General features: G+C 38.1%; 1 protein-coding gene across 2 annotated transcripts in view; it reads left to right on the forward strand.

The window, feature by feature from the left end:
* The window catches only part of snca.L (synuclein alpha L homeolog), a 68,697-nt gene that overhangs the window by 1,915 nt on the left and 47,735 nt on the right, over positions 1-19,047 (forward strand). For both annotated transcript variants that reach the window (NM_001087154.1, XM_041563723.1), the window contains exons 3-4: positions 12,272-12,313; positions 16,289-16,425. In NM_001087154.1, the coding sequence (NP_001080623.1) occupies positions 12,272-12,313; positions 16,289-16,425 (179 nt within the window). The remainder of the gene's footprint in view (positions 1-12,271; positions 12,314-16,288; positions 16,426-19,047) is intronic.

Genomic DNA, 19,047 nt, shown 5'->3' on the forward strand with positions numbered 1-19,047 from the left:
AGAGGAATAGGAACCAGACCAGAAAGGTGAATTAGGGAGGATTACAGGACACACTTAAATCTACAAAGGACCTAAAATGTGGTCCAGGAACCCTAGATTTTTATAATCACAACACCAAACTTAGTTCTCTTAAAACTAAAATATGCATATTATATTGTGTACACAGGGCACATATGTACAGTCATACCTATGAATATTGGGTGCCATATTGCTTGGGCTGATACTGACATTCTCCAGAAATCAATGGAACAGAACAATCTGTTACTAATTTAAACCCAAACAGTATATCATCTTCCACTCATGAATAAATGCAAGTAAATGGGAGGAATGCTTTGGTGGGAAGGCTTTCACAGAGACTTCACAGAATATCAGGCTCTAAAGCACCACCAGAACATATCAGAAATCACTGAATAGGGAAACTAAAATATGAGCTCTTCTGAATCCTATAAAATTCATGATTGTTATAGAGTGTGACAGCTAACGCAATAAAATGAAATAAAATGTTTACTACTATCACGTCAAGTATGTCAAATCCCTGTGGTTTTGGCTTTCTCAGGCCTGTGTCTAATGTATGACTTCAAAGTGGGGGACAGAAGGACAACAATGCAAGATTACTGCTAGTGTGCAAGTTTATTGCAGTCCACACTACATGTTCGGGCAATACAAAGCTTTAAATAACCACATAAGGGTGTATTACCACGCGCCCACCCACCACATAGGTTAACAAGTGTTAAATTAATTATTGCTAAGTCCATCTTTGGAGTGAAAACACACTGTTGCAAGTGTCCTTCAGTTACCATCAGCTCACTATATACGGTACAAATATTGTGAAGCTCCCAACGAGCTCCTGAAAATTGTTGAAAGCGGTGTTATGTATAAGCACCTCATTATTTGTGAAACTCATATTTGCGAAGGAAATGAAAAACAATATTTTAGTGTAAGTACTTAATGAGCCTACTTAAACTAGAAATGTGATGCTCAACATGTATTAAAGCGCAAGCTGTCCCTGCTTAATTATATTCATAAGTATATACATAGTATTCATATTTTACCCTTGGTAGAGATTAGCAGATAGTGTCGTTTTCATAATCTGGAAATGAGTCCTGTGTCTGTTTACACTACTGTAAAAACCATACACAGGGTAGGACTGTTCTTAGCCTGTAGAGCTAAAAAGCTTGTGCATAGGTATAATTTCCTCAACATACATTTAACATTATTTAAATGGAATGCTGCATATTGCTCCTTTATTTGCATATGTACATTAGTGCTCCTTAATTTGTTCATTTCATATATGGTTTGATTTGATTCCCTGTGACATCTCCTTGTGACCCTGGACAAGACACATTATAGCCTGATGTCCTAGCATACTTAGCACACATATAATGGCTGCCTTGGATGCTGTAAACTCCCACAGGAGAAAATTGTTATGTAAAAATGATTCCTTTTCGATATTTCAGGAATGCACAAACACACATATATGTGTGTGTGTGTGTGTATACACTGAAATGCTGTATGCTTTGCTCTCAATACATCATTCCATTCTATTTTACAGTCTCTTTGATTGAAAAATACACCAATTGCATCCCTACCCCTGCCAATCTCACTACAAAGAAATAAGTTATTTAAAAATAAAGGTTATACAATTGTAACCTGAACCAAGAAGGCATGGGAGGTGCTATCCTGCTAGTTCCTTTAAACAAAAGGAAAGGGGCAATCACAGTCCCAAAGCGTTATGCACCTCCTAGTGATAATAATCTCTTACCTGATACCCTAGACTGGTGATCCTGTTCGCAGAAAAGTGCACTGGTCCGTGGTCCGTGGCAGGACCACCAAGATGCCATATTCTTGTTCTGAATCTTCTTCTACTTTCCTGTCTTGGTGTGCATGTGCAATAGAGTGAAAAGCTGAAATTAGAATCATAAATCTGACTTTTCTCTCTATTGAGCTTACAAAGGCCAAAGAGAAGATTGAAGAATTGGAAGAAGACCATTAAGTGGTACTTAATCAAAAGTACCCCTGGCGGGTGCAGTTTTTCAGCAAACAGGAGCTCCAGGCTGGGGTATGAGGTTAGAAGAAGAAGTTATAATCAGTGGGGGTACCTGATGTTTGGCAACCCCCAATTATTATAACAAACATCTCATTGATTGTTGTGGCTAAACGTTGCCGCTTATATTAGATTGACTCGTTATTGTTTTTTTTAAAAAAAGGCCTTTATATAATATATAGGTCAGAAATATTTAAATGTCAATAGTACATTAGTACCTGCCATATAAGGGCTACCATTAGTGTAAGACTGTCAGGAACTCTTACCCTGGTGGTCTAGTGGTGCGGCGGGGACGCCCACCACGCCGCTCCGTTTGCCGGCTTCCCTCCTAGTGCGCGCGCCGCGCGCATTCTCGCCATTTAAAGGCGCACTGACGTATGATGTCAGCGCGCAATGGCGCCAAATTCAAATATTTAAAGGGGTATTGGTTAATTTTATGTTGCCTGTGATAGGTTTGTTCCTGGTGCCTTGTACTTTGTGCTGTTCAGCTTCTTGTCTGTTTGATTCCTGTTTTTGACCCTGCCTGGCTGTTTTACTACTCTGAACTCTGGAACCTGACCCTTGCCTGTTATGTGACACGATTCTGCCTCATCCCCTCTGATCTCCCGGTTTTGACCCTTGCCTGCCAGACCTCGCTTTGTACGCTGCCTGCCCAGACCCAGCCTGAATTGTTACGCTGATTTTCTGCCTGTCTCGACCCAGCCTGATCTGACTACTCTATTGCCTCACGCCTTACACCACGACCTTCTGTCCAAAGACTTTGCTCTACAGTCGTGCCCCTCTGCCAATCCAGAACCCTCATCTTACACCTCTCGTTTAAGTCCAGGTGGCATCCAAGTAAGCCGAGGGCTCCTCCCGAGGCCCAAAGGCGGTCACACTACTGGTGAAGCATGAGCCGAGACCAGGGTGCCTGATGTTTGTTCTGGTGTTGGGTGCCGACCGTTACAATGACTTTAGATGTCCCATACATGTGCTTCAATCAGAAGATGCTCACAAGGTGCATGGGAGGTGCTATCCTGATAGTTCCTTTAAACAAAAGGAAAGGGGCAATCACAGTCCCAAAGTGTTATGCACCTCCCCCTTGACCCTATGCCCTCTTCTCTGCTCAAACACTGTATTGCAGAGCTTACACCACTACTTCAATTCACATCTTCAATTCTTCTCTGGCTTCTGGAACCTTCCCTCCTTTCAAACAGGCCTGTGTAAAGCCTATTCTTAAAAAGGCCATGCTTGACCCATCCTGTCTATCAAATTACCGTCCTGTCTCCCTTCTACCACTTGCCTCTAAACTCCTAGAGCATATTGTGTTCTCCAGTATTACTAACTTTCTACACACCCATGATATGTTGGACCCTCTGCAATCTGGTTTCCGGCCTGGTCACTCTACTGAGACTGCTTTGTGCAGAGTTACAAATGATCTTCAGGTTGCCAAAGCCAAAGGTCACTTCTCCATCCTTCTCCTCCTTGACCTATCATCTGCATTTGATACAGTTGATCACTCTCTCCTGATGCAGATTCTGTATTTGATTGACATCCGTAACCAAGCCGCATCTTGGCTCTCTTCTTACCTTTCTAACCTATCATTCACTGTCTCCTATGATAACAAAACCTCATCTCCAGTTAATGTGGGGGTGCCGCAAGGCTCTGTACTTGGTCCGCTGTTGTTCTCCCTTTACACTCTCATCCACTTTGGGAGATCTCATCAATTCATTTGGCTTTAATTATCATCTGTATGCTGATGATACCCAAATATATTTATCCACCCCTTCAGCTGAAACAGAGGCTCAAATCTCTAACTGCCTCCTGGCTATCTCAAATTGGATGAACCAGCGCCACCTCAAACTCAACCTAACAAAAACTGAATACATCATCTTCCCACCTAAGCCTGGTCCTACTCCCCTATTTACCATCTCTATTGATGGCATGCTCATTAATCCTGTCAACTCAGCTCGCTGTCTGGGGGTAATCTTTGACTCCTCTCTCTACTTCTCTGATCATATTAACACCACTGTCAAAACCTGTCACTTTATCTTACGCAATATTGCAAAAATCCGTCCCTTCCTTTCACCTGATACATCCAAGATGCTCATGCATGCTCTCATCCTATCCAGGCTAGATTACTGCAACCTTCTACTAACTGGCCTCCCTAACTCCATCTCTCCCCTCTACAGTCTGTATTAAACACTGCTGAGAGAATTATCCTCCTCTCATCCAAAAGGGTACAGGCCCCTCCGCTGCTGAAGTCCTTATCATGGCTTCCTATAAAACAAAGAATAACTTATAAACGCCTCCTCATAACCTTCAAAGCCCTTCATTCCTCTGCACCTAACTACATCTCATCTCTTGTTTCTCTATATGTTCCTGTCCGAAACCTCCGCTCCTCTCAGAGCAACCGCTTGGTTGTACCCACCACTAATACTGCTGTTTCCCGTATCAAACCCTTCTCTCTTGCGACTCCTTACATTTGGAATGCCATTCCTGAATCTCTCAGGAGAGAATCCTCCTTCAGTATTTTTAAAACAAAACTCAAAGACTACCTCTGGGAGCACCCGGATAACACCTGAACAGTGTGACAAACTGTAACCCACAGCACCTTAATACCCCTCTGAATTGTGTCTGTATGTTACCCTCCCATTAGCTTCAGTTTAGGAACTATTTTAGGGGGGACTCCCAAGAGGGCTTCAGTAGGGGTTTTTACTAGGTTAAGTTGCAAAATAGAAAAAATCATATTGTACACCGAGTCCAAAATCTTATCACGGGGTCCCCTTGTTTGTTACTACTAATTTGTTTTGCTGTGCACTGCTTTGCCCTCAAGGAGCGCTTTACAAATAAAATTATACATGCATACATTGGTGAACACAATGTATATCTGAAACTCTATACTTAATGCCTGCTCAAGGAAGTCATTAAGTACAGAACTCCCTTTGCTTTGCTGAATGTGACAACAATAGTATAGCCAGTGCAAGGAACAGACCACACACTGATCAGCACTTTGGAGAGTGCTAAGTGAGCAGTGCCCTAAATTGTGCAATTGCACCCTTTAGCACTTATTTTAGGTGCCAATTAATATGGAAGCAGAGGAAGCAAGTAACTCCTTATGGGTCAATTACAATGCAGGTGTGCAAAGTCAAGGAGAGACCAGTGACATGCCTCTTAGATTGAGCACCACTAGATTTAGGCAGTGCTCGATTTAAGAGGGGTGGGGGGAATGCATGTAGGTATCCCCTTACCAGGTAATTATACAAAAGATGATGCGATCCACATCGGAGCTCACCCAGTATCGCTGTGTTCTCCTGGTCGCAGCCTGTGTGAGAAGCCAGCCACTTACCGCCGGCATTCAGTATATTCAGCTTTATTTCAACACACACAACCATGTGTGTGTTGAAATAAAGCCTACTTTTTACACCGATGCTGTAGTCTGCAAATCGTGTCCTGGATCAGCGCCGAACGTGATGAGAATACCGAGTGTCTTATAGGTATCCCCTTACCAACCCACCAATTTGTACGTCATTCAGATGCACAAGTTAAGGAGTGTTGGCACATATGAAACTGAGTTGTCAGTAACATAAATGTGATATTTGCAACCCACAACCACAACCTCCTTTAAACAATTTATAATTTAGTGCAGTTCTATTTGGAAATGATGACCCCAAACCATAAAGTGTATGCAGTACTTAAATATCTATAAAAATATATAGCATTGTTTCCAATGTAAGTCTAACACATACAGTATAAACTACTCTCTACTATATGTGGTTCTGTTCCACCTAAAAGCCTATGGGGGTTATGTAAGAAAAGGCACTCAAAGTCTGCCCAGGAGCAGTAACCCATAGCATCCAATCAGAAGGACGCATTTACTGGTCACCTGTTTAAAAGCAAACATCACATTGGTTGCTATGCATTACTGATCTTAGGAAAACTTAGTGCCCTTTATTACATTTGGGGTATCAGTTTTAAACTGGAGCTAAATCAACCTTACTTCATCTGTGTAATGGAATTAGATTGCCCTTGTGATTTATTGTATACCTGCTGGACTGAAAAAATATCAGAGTTTGTCAAGCTTGAGTACGATATAGACATACTGTAACATATGGCACAAAAACAATTGGAAATATAAAGTGCAAACATTTATCACGCAATGGAAGAGACAAGAGTTGTGCCAATATGTTTCTATATGCATTAGCCATGATTTTTTTTGTCGTTGTTGAAATATTTGCTGTCACACAGAAACTATGATCAAAGACATCTACAGAATGACACAAATCACAAATAAAACAGTAACTGCTATGTGAGCATGTGTCACAAAGGCTGATAATAAGTTATGATATAAGTTTTAGAGAGACTAAGTTCACATATGCACATATTGATGTTTTGGTTTACTACTATATTGTTATTATTGTCATTCTTATTTACCAGCTATTTTGATGAGGTTTCAAAGACATCTTTTCCGGTCTGATTAGTGCAATTACCATAAGGGGTGACCGCATACCTCATCTTGGGTCCAATCTGTTTAGCTGCATGCCTATGTATCTCTATCTGAGTAGTCAGAAGAGAATATATATATATATATATATATATATACTATAGAATAGAATATACTAGAATATACTATATCTATATCTATATATATATCTATATCTATCTATATATATCTATCTCTATCTCTATATATATATATATATATATATATATATATATATATATATATATATATATATATATATATATATATATATATATATAGCCCAAACACTTTAATAGGTGTCGCAGTAACAAACTTATCTCTATCACATCACATCTGACTTTATGTGTGTATTTCAAATACAGCACATTTTTTTATTAAAGAATAACATATAGTTTGACTGCATTAATATTGCATACAGTTGAGTCATGCAGTTGATATTTGCATTGAAAATGGGAAGAATGTCAGTGCTACTGGAATTGGATGAATGGAGCAACATTAAAGCTGCACATGTGCATGATGCCTAAGATATTCTGTCATCTTCATTATGCCTGCTGAATTTCGTTAGGAGAGCTAATCATGGGACTTAAAAGGAATTTCATTCTAAATAACTCTTACGATTTATAAGTCTGTTCAGGATAAGATCACAAGCAATATATCAACTTAAATTATTATTTCATTTATGTCTGTAGTAAATATGAACTCTGGCCTCAAAACAAAGCCAAGTAATCCATCAAAACTGACAGAATAAAACTTTTTTACAAACATGAAAAATTGTATGAGAAATTAGCAATGATTTAACCTGAGTAATAAAAGAGATGATTAAAAAGGATTACTAATCTCAGTCTCCATTAAAGAACTCACAAGGTCACTAATGTTTGTGGTGAAGTAACTCTTGATTATAGCATCTCCTATATCCATATCTTTAGCTTGTAACATATAGATCTGGTTGGGTGCCGTCATTATAACCAAAAGGCATGTTCATACCAAAAAAAGCCAGCAGTGAAATACTGTAATCAAAGTCAATTGGTTTGCTCATACTGCTAGCAACTTTTGTATGGTGAAATGCTTCAAAGTAATCTGCATTGACCTGTTGTACCAACTTAAATTGCATAGTCTAAGCATCCATATTGCCTACCATGCAAAAAATGTATTTGGCTCAATAACTTTTGTATGTGAGAAAGGTGCATTTCTAGTTTTTGCGCACACGTAATATTCTATTTAAAGCCAAGGCAAAATAAGTGATAATGGAATCAAAAGTCCATACTGAACATAACCCCCACACAGGTCATTAAATGCATCAGATTTGGCCAGACTAATTTTTCTGATCTGTTGAACCATGAACTGCTCAACTGGATCATACAGAAAATGAATGTGTGATGTGCTTTCTGACTAATGATGACCTACCCGTGTGTCGATGGTAAGAATCAAGTGACTGGATTTTCTTTCCTGACAGGTGAACTACAGTGCATTGCGATAAGGGATCTTTCCTTAATTTGGATATGCATACCTTAAATCACCTAAAAATCATTTCAACATTAGGAGGCAGATTTATTAAGAGTTTGCATTGAAAATTCAAATGTAAACAAGGCGCCAGGGTCAGATGGCTTACCCCCCCCCCGAGTTCTAAGAGAGCTTAGTTCAGTTTTAGACCGACCCATATTTCTGATTCAGATTCGCTTTCATCTGGTATGGTACCTATGGATTGGAGAAAAGATAATATCATCCCAATATTTAAAAAGGGATTATGATCTCAGCATGGCAATTATAGGCCAGTAAATTTGACATCTGTGGTGGGCAAATTCTTTGAAGGCTTGCTAAGGGATCACATTCAAAATGTTGTCCTAGTGAATGGCAATCAGCATGGCTTTATGAAAGGTCATGTCAGACAAATTTGATTGCTTTTTATGATGAAGTAAGGAAGATGCTGGACAGTGGGGGGGGCAGTAGATGTGATCTATTTGGATTTTGGCAAATCGTTTGATACCGTGCCCCACAAATGACTGATTTCTAAACTATGGTCTTTTGGGCTTAATGAAGTTGTTTGCACATGGATTGGAAATTGGCTACAGGATTGAGTACAGAGGGTGGTTGTTGCTAATTGGAGTAAGGTTCTTAGTGGAGTCCCTCAGGGCTCGGTATTGGGTCCACTTTTATTTAAACTTTTCATTAATCACTATGGGGAGGGTATTGTAAGTAATCTATCGGGTTTGCAGATAACACATCCTTGCAACAGGATCTTGACAAACTGGCAATCTGGGCAGCTAATTGGCAAATGAGATTCAATGTTGATAAATCTAGTCATGCACCTGAGATCTAAAAATATCCAAGCCACTTATACCCTTAATGGGACTGCACTAGGCAAATCCATTATGGAAAAAGGACCTTGGAGTCATTGTACATGATAAACTTGGCTGTAGCAAGCAATCACAGTCAGCAGCATCAAGGGCAAATAAAGTTTTGAGCTGTATTAAAAGGGGCATTGATTCATGGCAGGAAGGGGTAATTCTTCCACTGTATAGAGCACTAGTAAGGCCCCATCTAGAATATGCTGTACAGTTTTGGTCTCCATCACTCAAACAGGACATTATTGTATTAGAGAGGGTACAGAGAAGCTGGTACAAGGTAAAATCTTAGCTAGGAAAGACTGGTCTAATTGGGGAGAAGAGGAACTTAAGGGGTGATAACTATGTATAAATATATGATGGGATCATATAATAATCTCTCTAATGCTTTATTTACCAGTAGGTCTTTCAAGCTGACACAAGGTCACCCATTCCAATTAGAAGAAAAGAGGTTCCAGCTAAATATTCGGAAGGGATTTTTTACAGTGAGAGCTGTGAAGATGTGGAATTCTCTCCCTGAATCAGTTGTACAGGCTGATACATTAGATTTTTTTAAAAAGGGGTTGGATCCCCAAATGAGGGAATACAGGGTTATGGAATTTGAATTTTAAAATACCAAAAAACCTCGGCCAGAAAAAATATCGAGGGATAATAAATGGGCCCCTAAGTGGAACAAGAGGTGAAATCCTTAATTTTATATGACTTTCACATTGGAATGTATTTTAGAAAATATAAATAGAATCATACATGCCCCTAAATTGAGAGCAGCATTTGGAATTTGTAACAAGGTTTCCTCATGATTTTAATGTGGTTATTTTTCTGTAAGTTCAGTATATAAAGTAAGGTATTTGTTTCTAGGGTTTAGTTCTCCTTTAAAGGAATTGTTCAGTGTAAAAATAAAAACTGGATAAATACACAATGTGCAAAATAAAAAATGTTTCTAATATAGTTAGATAGCCAAAAATGTAATGAAAAAGGCTGGAGTGTGTGGATGTCTAACATAACAGAACACTACTTCCAGCTTTGCAGCTCTCTTGGTTTCCACTGATTGGTTACAAGGCAGTAACTGAAAACAGTAAAAAGGGATATAGAAACCTTTCTTTACTGCAATTTTGGTTATACTTTTGGCTATACTTTGGTTTTTCAAACAATATATGTCCTGCTGCTCTTCAAGATTGATTTTCAAATATTAGACAGTTTAATTCTATTAAATATACCTAGAGATTTAGTTTGCACACCACTGTGATACTGTGTGGTAGGTTCTACACGCTGTTAATAGCTACAGCCTATAATTAGGTAAATATATTAAACTTTAAACCCAGGAAAAAATTGGTACATGCATGATTTTATAGCATGTCTTAAAACTAGTGATTTCCAAATTGTGCTTGCATCACACAAACAGGGTATGTATAAGCCAAGACAGCAGAATGAACAGAATGAGCATTTATTTGCATCTCTAAATTTTCATTAGTTAGAAAATATTTATTTCATTTATTTATTCCTTTCAAATATTTATTGCCCATTAAAGCTTTCACCATAAATGTAAAATGTCAAAAAGCAGTGCATAAAAAGTTTTGTGAGGCAAAAACTAACAAGAACTGTAAAGTTAAAGGGATTCTTATTATTTTTATGGTTTACTTTTAATTTCTAAATTACACTGTTTACATTGCAAATTGTTTACTACCATTTAAAATTGTATTCATAAACCAACAAAACATTTTTTAGCTGTACTATTGGTGTAGAGACTTTCTGAGCTTTGAGAAGGAGCCAGCACTTCATGATGGAACTGTTTTGAGATGGCTATTGTTTCTCCTCTTCTCATTGTACTTTAATATGACCCAAGTAGTGCTCTTTAGTCCCACCTTTTGGTAGCACCCAAGCAGGAAAAAGCAGGGAAAACTTTAAGCAATGCAAACAAATTCTTCAGCAGAGATGTCAACTAACTGCTATCTGGTAACTTGCCAATTGTTCTGTTGATAGGCTGCTAGTGGGCTACTAAGGGGAGGGAAGGGAGGGGTTGATATCACTCCAACTTGCAGTGTAGCAGTAAAGAGTGACTGAAGTATATCACATGGAAGACACATGGTTGGGGGCACCTGGGAAATGCACATCATGTCTAGCACCATGTCAGATTTATAAAAATATAAAATATAAAAAAAAAAACAGTTTGCTCTTTTAAAAAATGGATTTCAGTGCTGGAGCAGCACTGTTAACTGATTTGTTTTGAAAAAAAAACATGTTTTCCAGCAACAGTATCCCTTTAATAAAGTGTGATAACCTAAAGCTGAGAAGAGCAGAGCAAAGGCACAAGATCAGTATTAGCTGCAGGATTAGCTGCAGGTGGGTAGATGTACTGTAGGTGGCCAATTTGGAAGTGGGAAAATGAATGTTTTCTCTTTCATGGTGAAAACTGCACTTCTGGTTTATGTGACATTGCTTCTGGCTTATGTGCCGCTTATGCCAGGGTTGGGTCAGGAGTACATGTATACAGGAAAAAATGTGGATAATTGGGTATAGGTTGGGCATGGGTCTGAAAAAACACACTCATGCATGTCTCTACCCTGCCCTGCAGGAGGTCACTGTGCTATAAAATGGAGTGCAAGAGACCTGACATTACTAATTATTAATGCAACGACCAATACATAACTGATCATGCATTGATCACATTTTATAGCTCTTTGAATGATCCTCTTGAAAATTGTTTCTACACTATGGAAATATCTTTACAGCTATGTGTATAAATATATCAGTATTAATCAGATTCTCTAGAAGAAACATAACATCCTTTTATGGGATTCAAAACTTAAGACTAGTAACTAGTGAATCTTTTGGGGGTTGAGCTATGAAATCTCTGGAAGGGTAAGCAAATATTTAATTCAATAAAGGCTTGAATAGCTAGGAATCCTGCAGGAAACTTGAATTCCCCATTGGATCATTTATAAATCTGCCTCTGCACTAAGCTTTGATTATATATTCTAACCAGTGATCCCCAACCAGTAGCTCACGAGCAACATGTTGCTCACCAACCCCTTGGATGTTGCTCTCAGTGGCCTCAAAGCAGGTGTTTATTTTTGAATACCTGGATTTTAGGCAAGTTTTGGTTGTATAAAAACCAGGTGTACTGCCAAACAGAGCCTCTCATAGGCTGCCATTCCACATAGGGGGCTACCAAATAGCCAATCACAACCCTTTTTGTCATCTACAGGAACTTTTTCATGCTTTTGTTGCTCCCCAACCTTTTGCATTTGAATGTGGCTCACTGGTAAAAAAAGGTTGGGGACCCCCATTCTAAGCGGATAGAGTGGAAATGTCTTTACAGCTATGTGTATAAATAATATAATTTTCAAAAATATGTATTGATAGCCACCCACTTTGCTTTTTTTCAATTCAACTGATATCTACTTGTCATTTTATCTTAAGGTTCAAAAACAAAGGAAGGTGTTGTACATGGAGTAACAACAGGTAGGTTCAATTTTATATTATAATCTTTTTGAAAAATAATCAAACATCAACATCGAGTGGCCATCTAGAAAAAAACCTCAAATCGAATCTAAATGCATGCAAGATAGTTTGCATCCAATGACTAAATACATGAAATATAGCATTAAATAATGAAGTCTACTGCTCGTGTATAAATTGGAATATTGGCAAATGGTGTAAAATTGCCAAATGCTTACTTGTACAAATATTTTCTGATTGTAGCAAATCTAAAAATACTTTTTTAAAAAGTCACTCATCTTTCACAATTTGTGGACACAGTACAAATGACAGCAACACTGTATTCAGAGCAGCTTGAACTTTAATGCAAGACCCAATGTCCATCATTACATGCTTACTGTAGTGGCCTTTTGTGTCCTGCAAAATATCAACATTATAAAAAATGACATCTTCAGGACACCTTTGTAGATAAGATCAATATCTGTGCCCTATAAATAATGATGGACTTACAAATACAGCACATTGTAAAGGTTAATCTAAGCTAGTTTTCTGAAACTAATGTTACTATACTCATATAAAAACTGAAGTACCTATTGTATTTCAGTGTTTATTAGCTTCTACATTTTAGCTCACCTTGTTGTAGCTGCCTCTTTCTGTTTATGATCTCTCATGTTGAACAAATCCAGGGGACACTCAATTACGATCCAGGAACCTGCTCCTTGCTTGCTCCTTATGGTGGTGCTTTGGATATTGTCTGTTGATTGATTAAAATATAATATTTGACCACTCATTCCTATACAGGCTGATAGACTTTAATAGTTATGGCTGTGGTAGGGTAAATATTGAATATCTTAGCAAAATATTATAATACAGGTATGGGATCTATTATCCGGAAACCCATTATCCATAAAGCTCCGAATTACGGAATGCCAGTCTCCTATAGACTCCATTATAATGACATAATCCACATTTTTAAAAATGATTTCCTTTTTCGCTGTAATACGCTGCAAAACCAACCTTTTAGGTTTATTTGTTGTTTACATTATTTTACAGTAGACTTATAGTATGGAGACCCAAAGTACAGAAAGATCATTCTGGATAACAGGTTCCATACCTGTATATTTTGACACTTAAGAGCCATTAGATGTTTCCAAAAACATAGATGACCCCTAAACCTACAAGTCAATTTCAGCTTATTATTTTAAAAAAAGCAGTCATAGTTGTTTTAGGGTCTGTAATATTTTGGGAATGAATTGGACTATGGAATTAAGAACTTGGAGTTGCATGGAAGATGTATTGGATGGAACAGAATTAAAAGTGTCCTAAAATGAATGGAGAAATAAATGACCATATAAAATCTTGAACCTATGTTCTGGGTAGACCAAATAACAAATCAGAGCAGAGACTGTACTAAAATGTTACTATTCAATATAAATAGTAAATTACTATTTTAAATTCTTATTCAGTTTGAGCCACATATTTGTTCTTTTTCTAAAAAAGAGGGATCTTATTATTTTTTTACATCCAGCTATCAACTAGACTAAGGAGCAAGTTCCCTAAGCGACGCAACACTTTGCCAGATGTAAATTCGACAGGACAACGCTAATTCCCTAAAATGCGAAGTTGCGTCCAGGGCGCCGAACGTTGGCAAAGTTGCGCTAGCATTACTTTGGCAAGCAAAGCGAAGTTTCGCTAGCGTTGGCTAATTTGCATACGGCAGGAAGTGAAAGTTGAATGGACGTATATGTTGCAGCAAATACATTACATTACACAAGCCCAGGGAACCTTAATAACATAAAATAGATTTGTTATAATGCCTTACACATGAGCTCAGTGTATCATTTATGTGCCATTTTTAGGAAATTTAGGGGAGAACCCGGTTACCCCCCAAAAAAATTAAGGTAAAATTTAAAGTAAAAGACGCCAACATTTTTTGGGACAAAAAAATTGAGGAAGTCCTATATACTCCATTAATAACAAATAAAAAAACAAACAAATACAAAAAGTATTGTAGAAGTGATACCTATATTGGCTAACAATAAAATGTATGTATTTTTTTTAATTGTTAGCCAATATAGATATCACTTCTACAATACTTTTTGTATTTGTTTGTTTTTTTATTTGTTATTTTTGCTACTGGCTAACACGGTACCACAGTTTTTGTTTTGTGCTATACACTCCATTGCACTTTGCCTGGTCTGAGGTGGCGAAGGCAAGTCTGGTGCCAGAGGTAACATTCATTAAAATCCACCTCTTACTGAATTTGCGGAGTTACGTCCCTTCGCCTGACCGAAAATTCACCTGCCATTAGAGTGTGAATGATCATTAGTGTGTGTCTCGTTCACTAGCGAAGTTACGCCTGTGCGCGGGAATTGGTGAAGTGCCGAAATGATGTCACGCTGGTGAATTTTCGCTAGCGTTAGTCACTTCGCCCTTTAGGGAATCTGCCCCTAAGGTATCAACCTGTGGCATAACTATAGGTTTAGCAGATCTATCCATTAATTTGCCTCTGCAGTACCTCATTGACTCTTCTTATCCCACAAATTTGTTTTGGGAAAGCCATATTTACACAAAATGCATACAAGATCATTTTTTTAATGAATTTGTTTTAACAATAGATGGTAAATGGAAAAACCCTTGTATTAGCACAACATTAACATAATGCCATTATTATCACTGCTTAATTGTGTTATTTTCTGTCTCATAAGAGGATCTGATTTCACATATTTATATACATAAAGCAGGCTTATCTCTTTCACTCCCTTTGTTAAAACAGCCACCGTTATCTGCAAGCAGCAGTGTCGTAAATATAAATGAGATTTTTGGATAAAGGGTAAATGATCTTGCTTTGTCTTGTGTGACAGTGTATCTAGAATCTCAGCCAAAGGCAAGATTTGCCCTTTTTTGTTGCCAGAAAGTAAATAAAATAATAAAGTGCCAGGACAGTTGTGTTCTGCATGTTGAACACAAACTGTGATAATATTGACTCCTAAAGGCCACAAGACCTTAAATGCTCAATATGTTCAGAAATGCATCCTCTATTCTTTCTGGTTCAATTTTTCTGCTGTGCTAAAAAAAATATAAATATGGGCAGAGAAAATCTCTCTTAAGGGAGAACTAAATCACCCTAATGGGAAAAGCCCCGTTACACTACCCTCCATAGTGCTCCATCCCTGCTTGTGCCCTGCATAGTGCATTAATGAAAAATGTGCTCATGTATTTGTGCAGAGTAGCACAGCTCAAGGGCGCCATCTTCCGCATCTTGGTTTTTTTCCAGAAGGGAACACCAACACTGAGATATTTGGCTCATGCGCAGTCCAGTACGAGGCTGGTGTTCGTGTCAACTGTGCATGCGCCGGAAACTCAGTAAATGGGTGAAGTGTCAGACTGGCCCACAGGCATACCAGGAAAACTCCCGTTGGGCCCAGGTGTCAGTGGGCCCTAATGCTGCGAAACTTTTGGCCTATTTCATGGCCATTCCCTATTTCTATGAGAACAAAGAGGCTAAATAGATGGAATAATAGATTATAGTATGCAAAAAAAGAGACTAGGAGAATAGAGGTTGAGTGAGGAGAGGAAGAAAATAGTACTGAGGGTGGGCCCCTGGTCTAAAAACTTTGGTGGGCCCCTGGTCTAAGGTTTTTTGGTGGTCCCCTGGTGTCCCAGTCCGACACTGAATGATCGAAGTGAAGGAAAAGGATATGAAAAAACTGAAGATGTGTAAGATGGCACCCTTGAGCTACGCTGCACAGATACATGAGTTTCAAAATTAGGGGCACATTTTTCATTACTGCACTATGCAGGGCAGAAGTAGGAAGGAGGCACTATAGAGGGCAGTGGAAGGGGCTTTTCACATTAGGGGGGTTTAGTTCTCCTTTAAATACTATAACATATTTCTTTGCTTTTCTCATATTTTATTTTTGAAAGACTGTGAACCAAACAAAATTTTCTTCTGGAGCATGGCACAGACTTATTTTTCTTTTCTTTATTGTTCATCAGTTGCTGAGAAGACCAAAGAGCAGGTGTCTAATGTTGGTGGAGCAGTAGTTACAGGGGTAACTGCAGTTGCACACAAGACAGTAGAAGGAGCCGGTAATTTTGCTGCAGCAACAGGCCTGGTAAAGAAGGATCAAAAGGTAAAAACTTTTCAAATGTTTTATATGTTAAGTAGACTTGGGAAGATGGTGCACAGTCAGAAAATCTTTTAATGAATTACTGCATTTTTGTGTAGTGGAGCTATATATATATATATATATATATATATACAGTGGTGTGAAAAACTATTTGCCCCCTTCCTGATTTCTTATTCTTTTGCATGTTTGTCACACAAAATGTTTCTGATCATCAAACACATTTAACTATTAGTCAAAGATAACACAAGTAAACACAAAATGCAGTTTTTAAATGAGGGTTTTTATTATTTAGGGAGAAAAGAAATCCAAACCTGTGTGAAAAAGTAATTGCCCCCTGAACCTAATAACTGGTTGGGCCACCCTTAGCAGCAATAACTGCAATCAAGCGTTTGCGATAACTTGCAACGATTCTTTTACAGCGCTCTGGAGGAATTTTGGCCCACTCATCTTTGCAGAATTGTTGTAATTCAGCTTTATTTGAGGGTTTTCTAGCATGAACCGCCTTTTTAAGGTCATGCCACAACATCTCAATAGGATTCAGGTCAGGACTTTGACTAGGCCACTCCAAAGTCTTCATTTTGTTTTTCTTCAGCCATTCAGAGGTGGATTTGCTGGTGTGTTTTGGGTCATTGTCCTGCTGCAGCACCCAAGATCGCTTCAGCTTGAGTTGACAAACAGATGGCCGGACATTCTCCTTCAGGATTTTTTGGTAGACAGTAGAATTCATGGTTCCATCTATCACAGCAAGTCTTCCAGGTCCAGAAGCAGCAAAACAACCCCAGACCATCACACTACCACCACCATATTTTACTGTTGGTATGATGTTCTTTTTCTGAAATGCTGTGTTACTTTTACGCCAGATGTAACGGGACGTGCACCGTCCAAAAAGTTCAACTTTTGTCTCGTCGGTCCACAAGGTATTTTCCCAAAAGTCTTGGCAATCATTGAGATGTTTTTTTAGCAAAATTGAGATGAGCCTTAATGTTCTTTTTGCTTAAAAGTGGTTTGCGCCTTGGAAATCTGCCATGCAGGCCGTTTTTGCCCAGTCTCTTTCTTATGGTGGAGTCGTGAACACTGACCTTAATTGAGGCAAGTGAGGCCTGCAGTTCTTTAGATGTTGTCCTGGGGTCTTTTGTGGCCTCTCGGATGAGTTGTCTCTGCGCTCTTGGGGTAATTTTGGTCGGCCGGCCACTCCTGGGAAGGTTCACCACTGTTCCATGTTTTTGCCATTTGTGGATAATGGCTCTCACTGTGGTTTGCTGGAGTCCCAAAACTTTAGAAATGGCTTTATAACCTTTGAAATTGAACTCAGGTGTGATAAACCACAGTTAAGTTATTTTTTAACAAGGGGGGCAATCACTTTTTCACACAGGCCCATGTAGATTTGGAGTTTTTTTCTCCCTTAATAACGTAAACCTTCATTTAAAAACTGCATTTTGTGTTCAATTATGTTATCTTTGACTAATAGTTAACGGTTTTTGATGAGCAGAAACATTTAAGTGTGACAAACATGCAAAAGAATAAGAAATCAGGAAGGGGGCAAATAGTTTTTCACACCACTGTATATATATATATATATATATATATATATATAAAATATATATATATATATATATAATATATATATATATATATATATATATATATATATATATATATATATATATATATATATATATATATATATATATAAAATTGCGTTAACACATTCAGATGTAAGTATGATGTATGCGTGTAAAATAGTATGCAATTTAACCCTTCTAGTAGTTTTCTGTAGATTAATTTTTACTAGAATTTTAAGATGAATTCTCATTCAACTGGGTTTACGTATGATATGCAAACACTAGAATCATATCTGAGGAAATGCTTGGCTGCATTCTTATATTTTGCCTATACCATTTCAAGACAGGAAACTAATTAACACTTTTGGGTAAAACTGAAAAAAACACAGGATGGAGCAAACCTTGTGATTATGAGCAAGTCCTTTTTACTTATTGCAGTCATGCACATGGTCGCCTTACTGGACTTATGTCAACAATTCAATCAGACGGGGGTCACTGTTTTGTTTAGCAAGCAATATCTGCTTCTGTATGGCCACCTTCATATCTATAGCCAGAATAATCTCAATTTTACTTGTGTGGCTATCAACCTTTGCTATGTGCCACTATAGCATGCCTAATCTGGAAACCTCTGACATCACTTGGCTAAGTGCTATTCAGACTTATCCATATGAAGGGCCAAATATCTGAAATATTATAAGGCTCGTTTACCAGACGAAGGTGTGGTTAAAAGTGCAAAATAATCTCTGCTGAAACACAACTGTATGATGTACTCTGCATCTATAAACACAGTTAAAACCTACTTCAATGCATAATGTATACAATTCAAAGTAAAGGGCAAAGGGAAGCAAGGAGCCCAGGAATTACCGCATGCCTTGTGGAGAAGTTCATCTAATGAATGCTTTGTGAGATGTGCCTATGCATGCAATTGGCTTACACTTATTGATTTGGGTCTGATATTACTGTGACCTGACATGTTTGCAGCACAGAATATATTTAAATAATGTCATACATTGCAGTGTGTGGAGCCAAAGCTAAGTGTGGAGGCAATAAAGTAGCCTGGTTT

Source organism: Xenopus laevis, chromosome 1L (assembly GCF_017654675.1).
Source record: "Xenopus laevis strain J_2021 chromosome 1L, Xenopus_laevis_v10.1, whole genome shotgun sequence".
NCBI lineage: Eukaryota > Metazoa > Chordata > Amphibia > Anura > Pipidae > Xenopus > Xenopus laevis.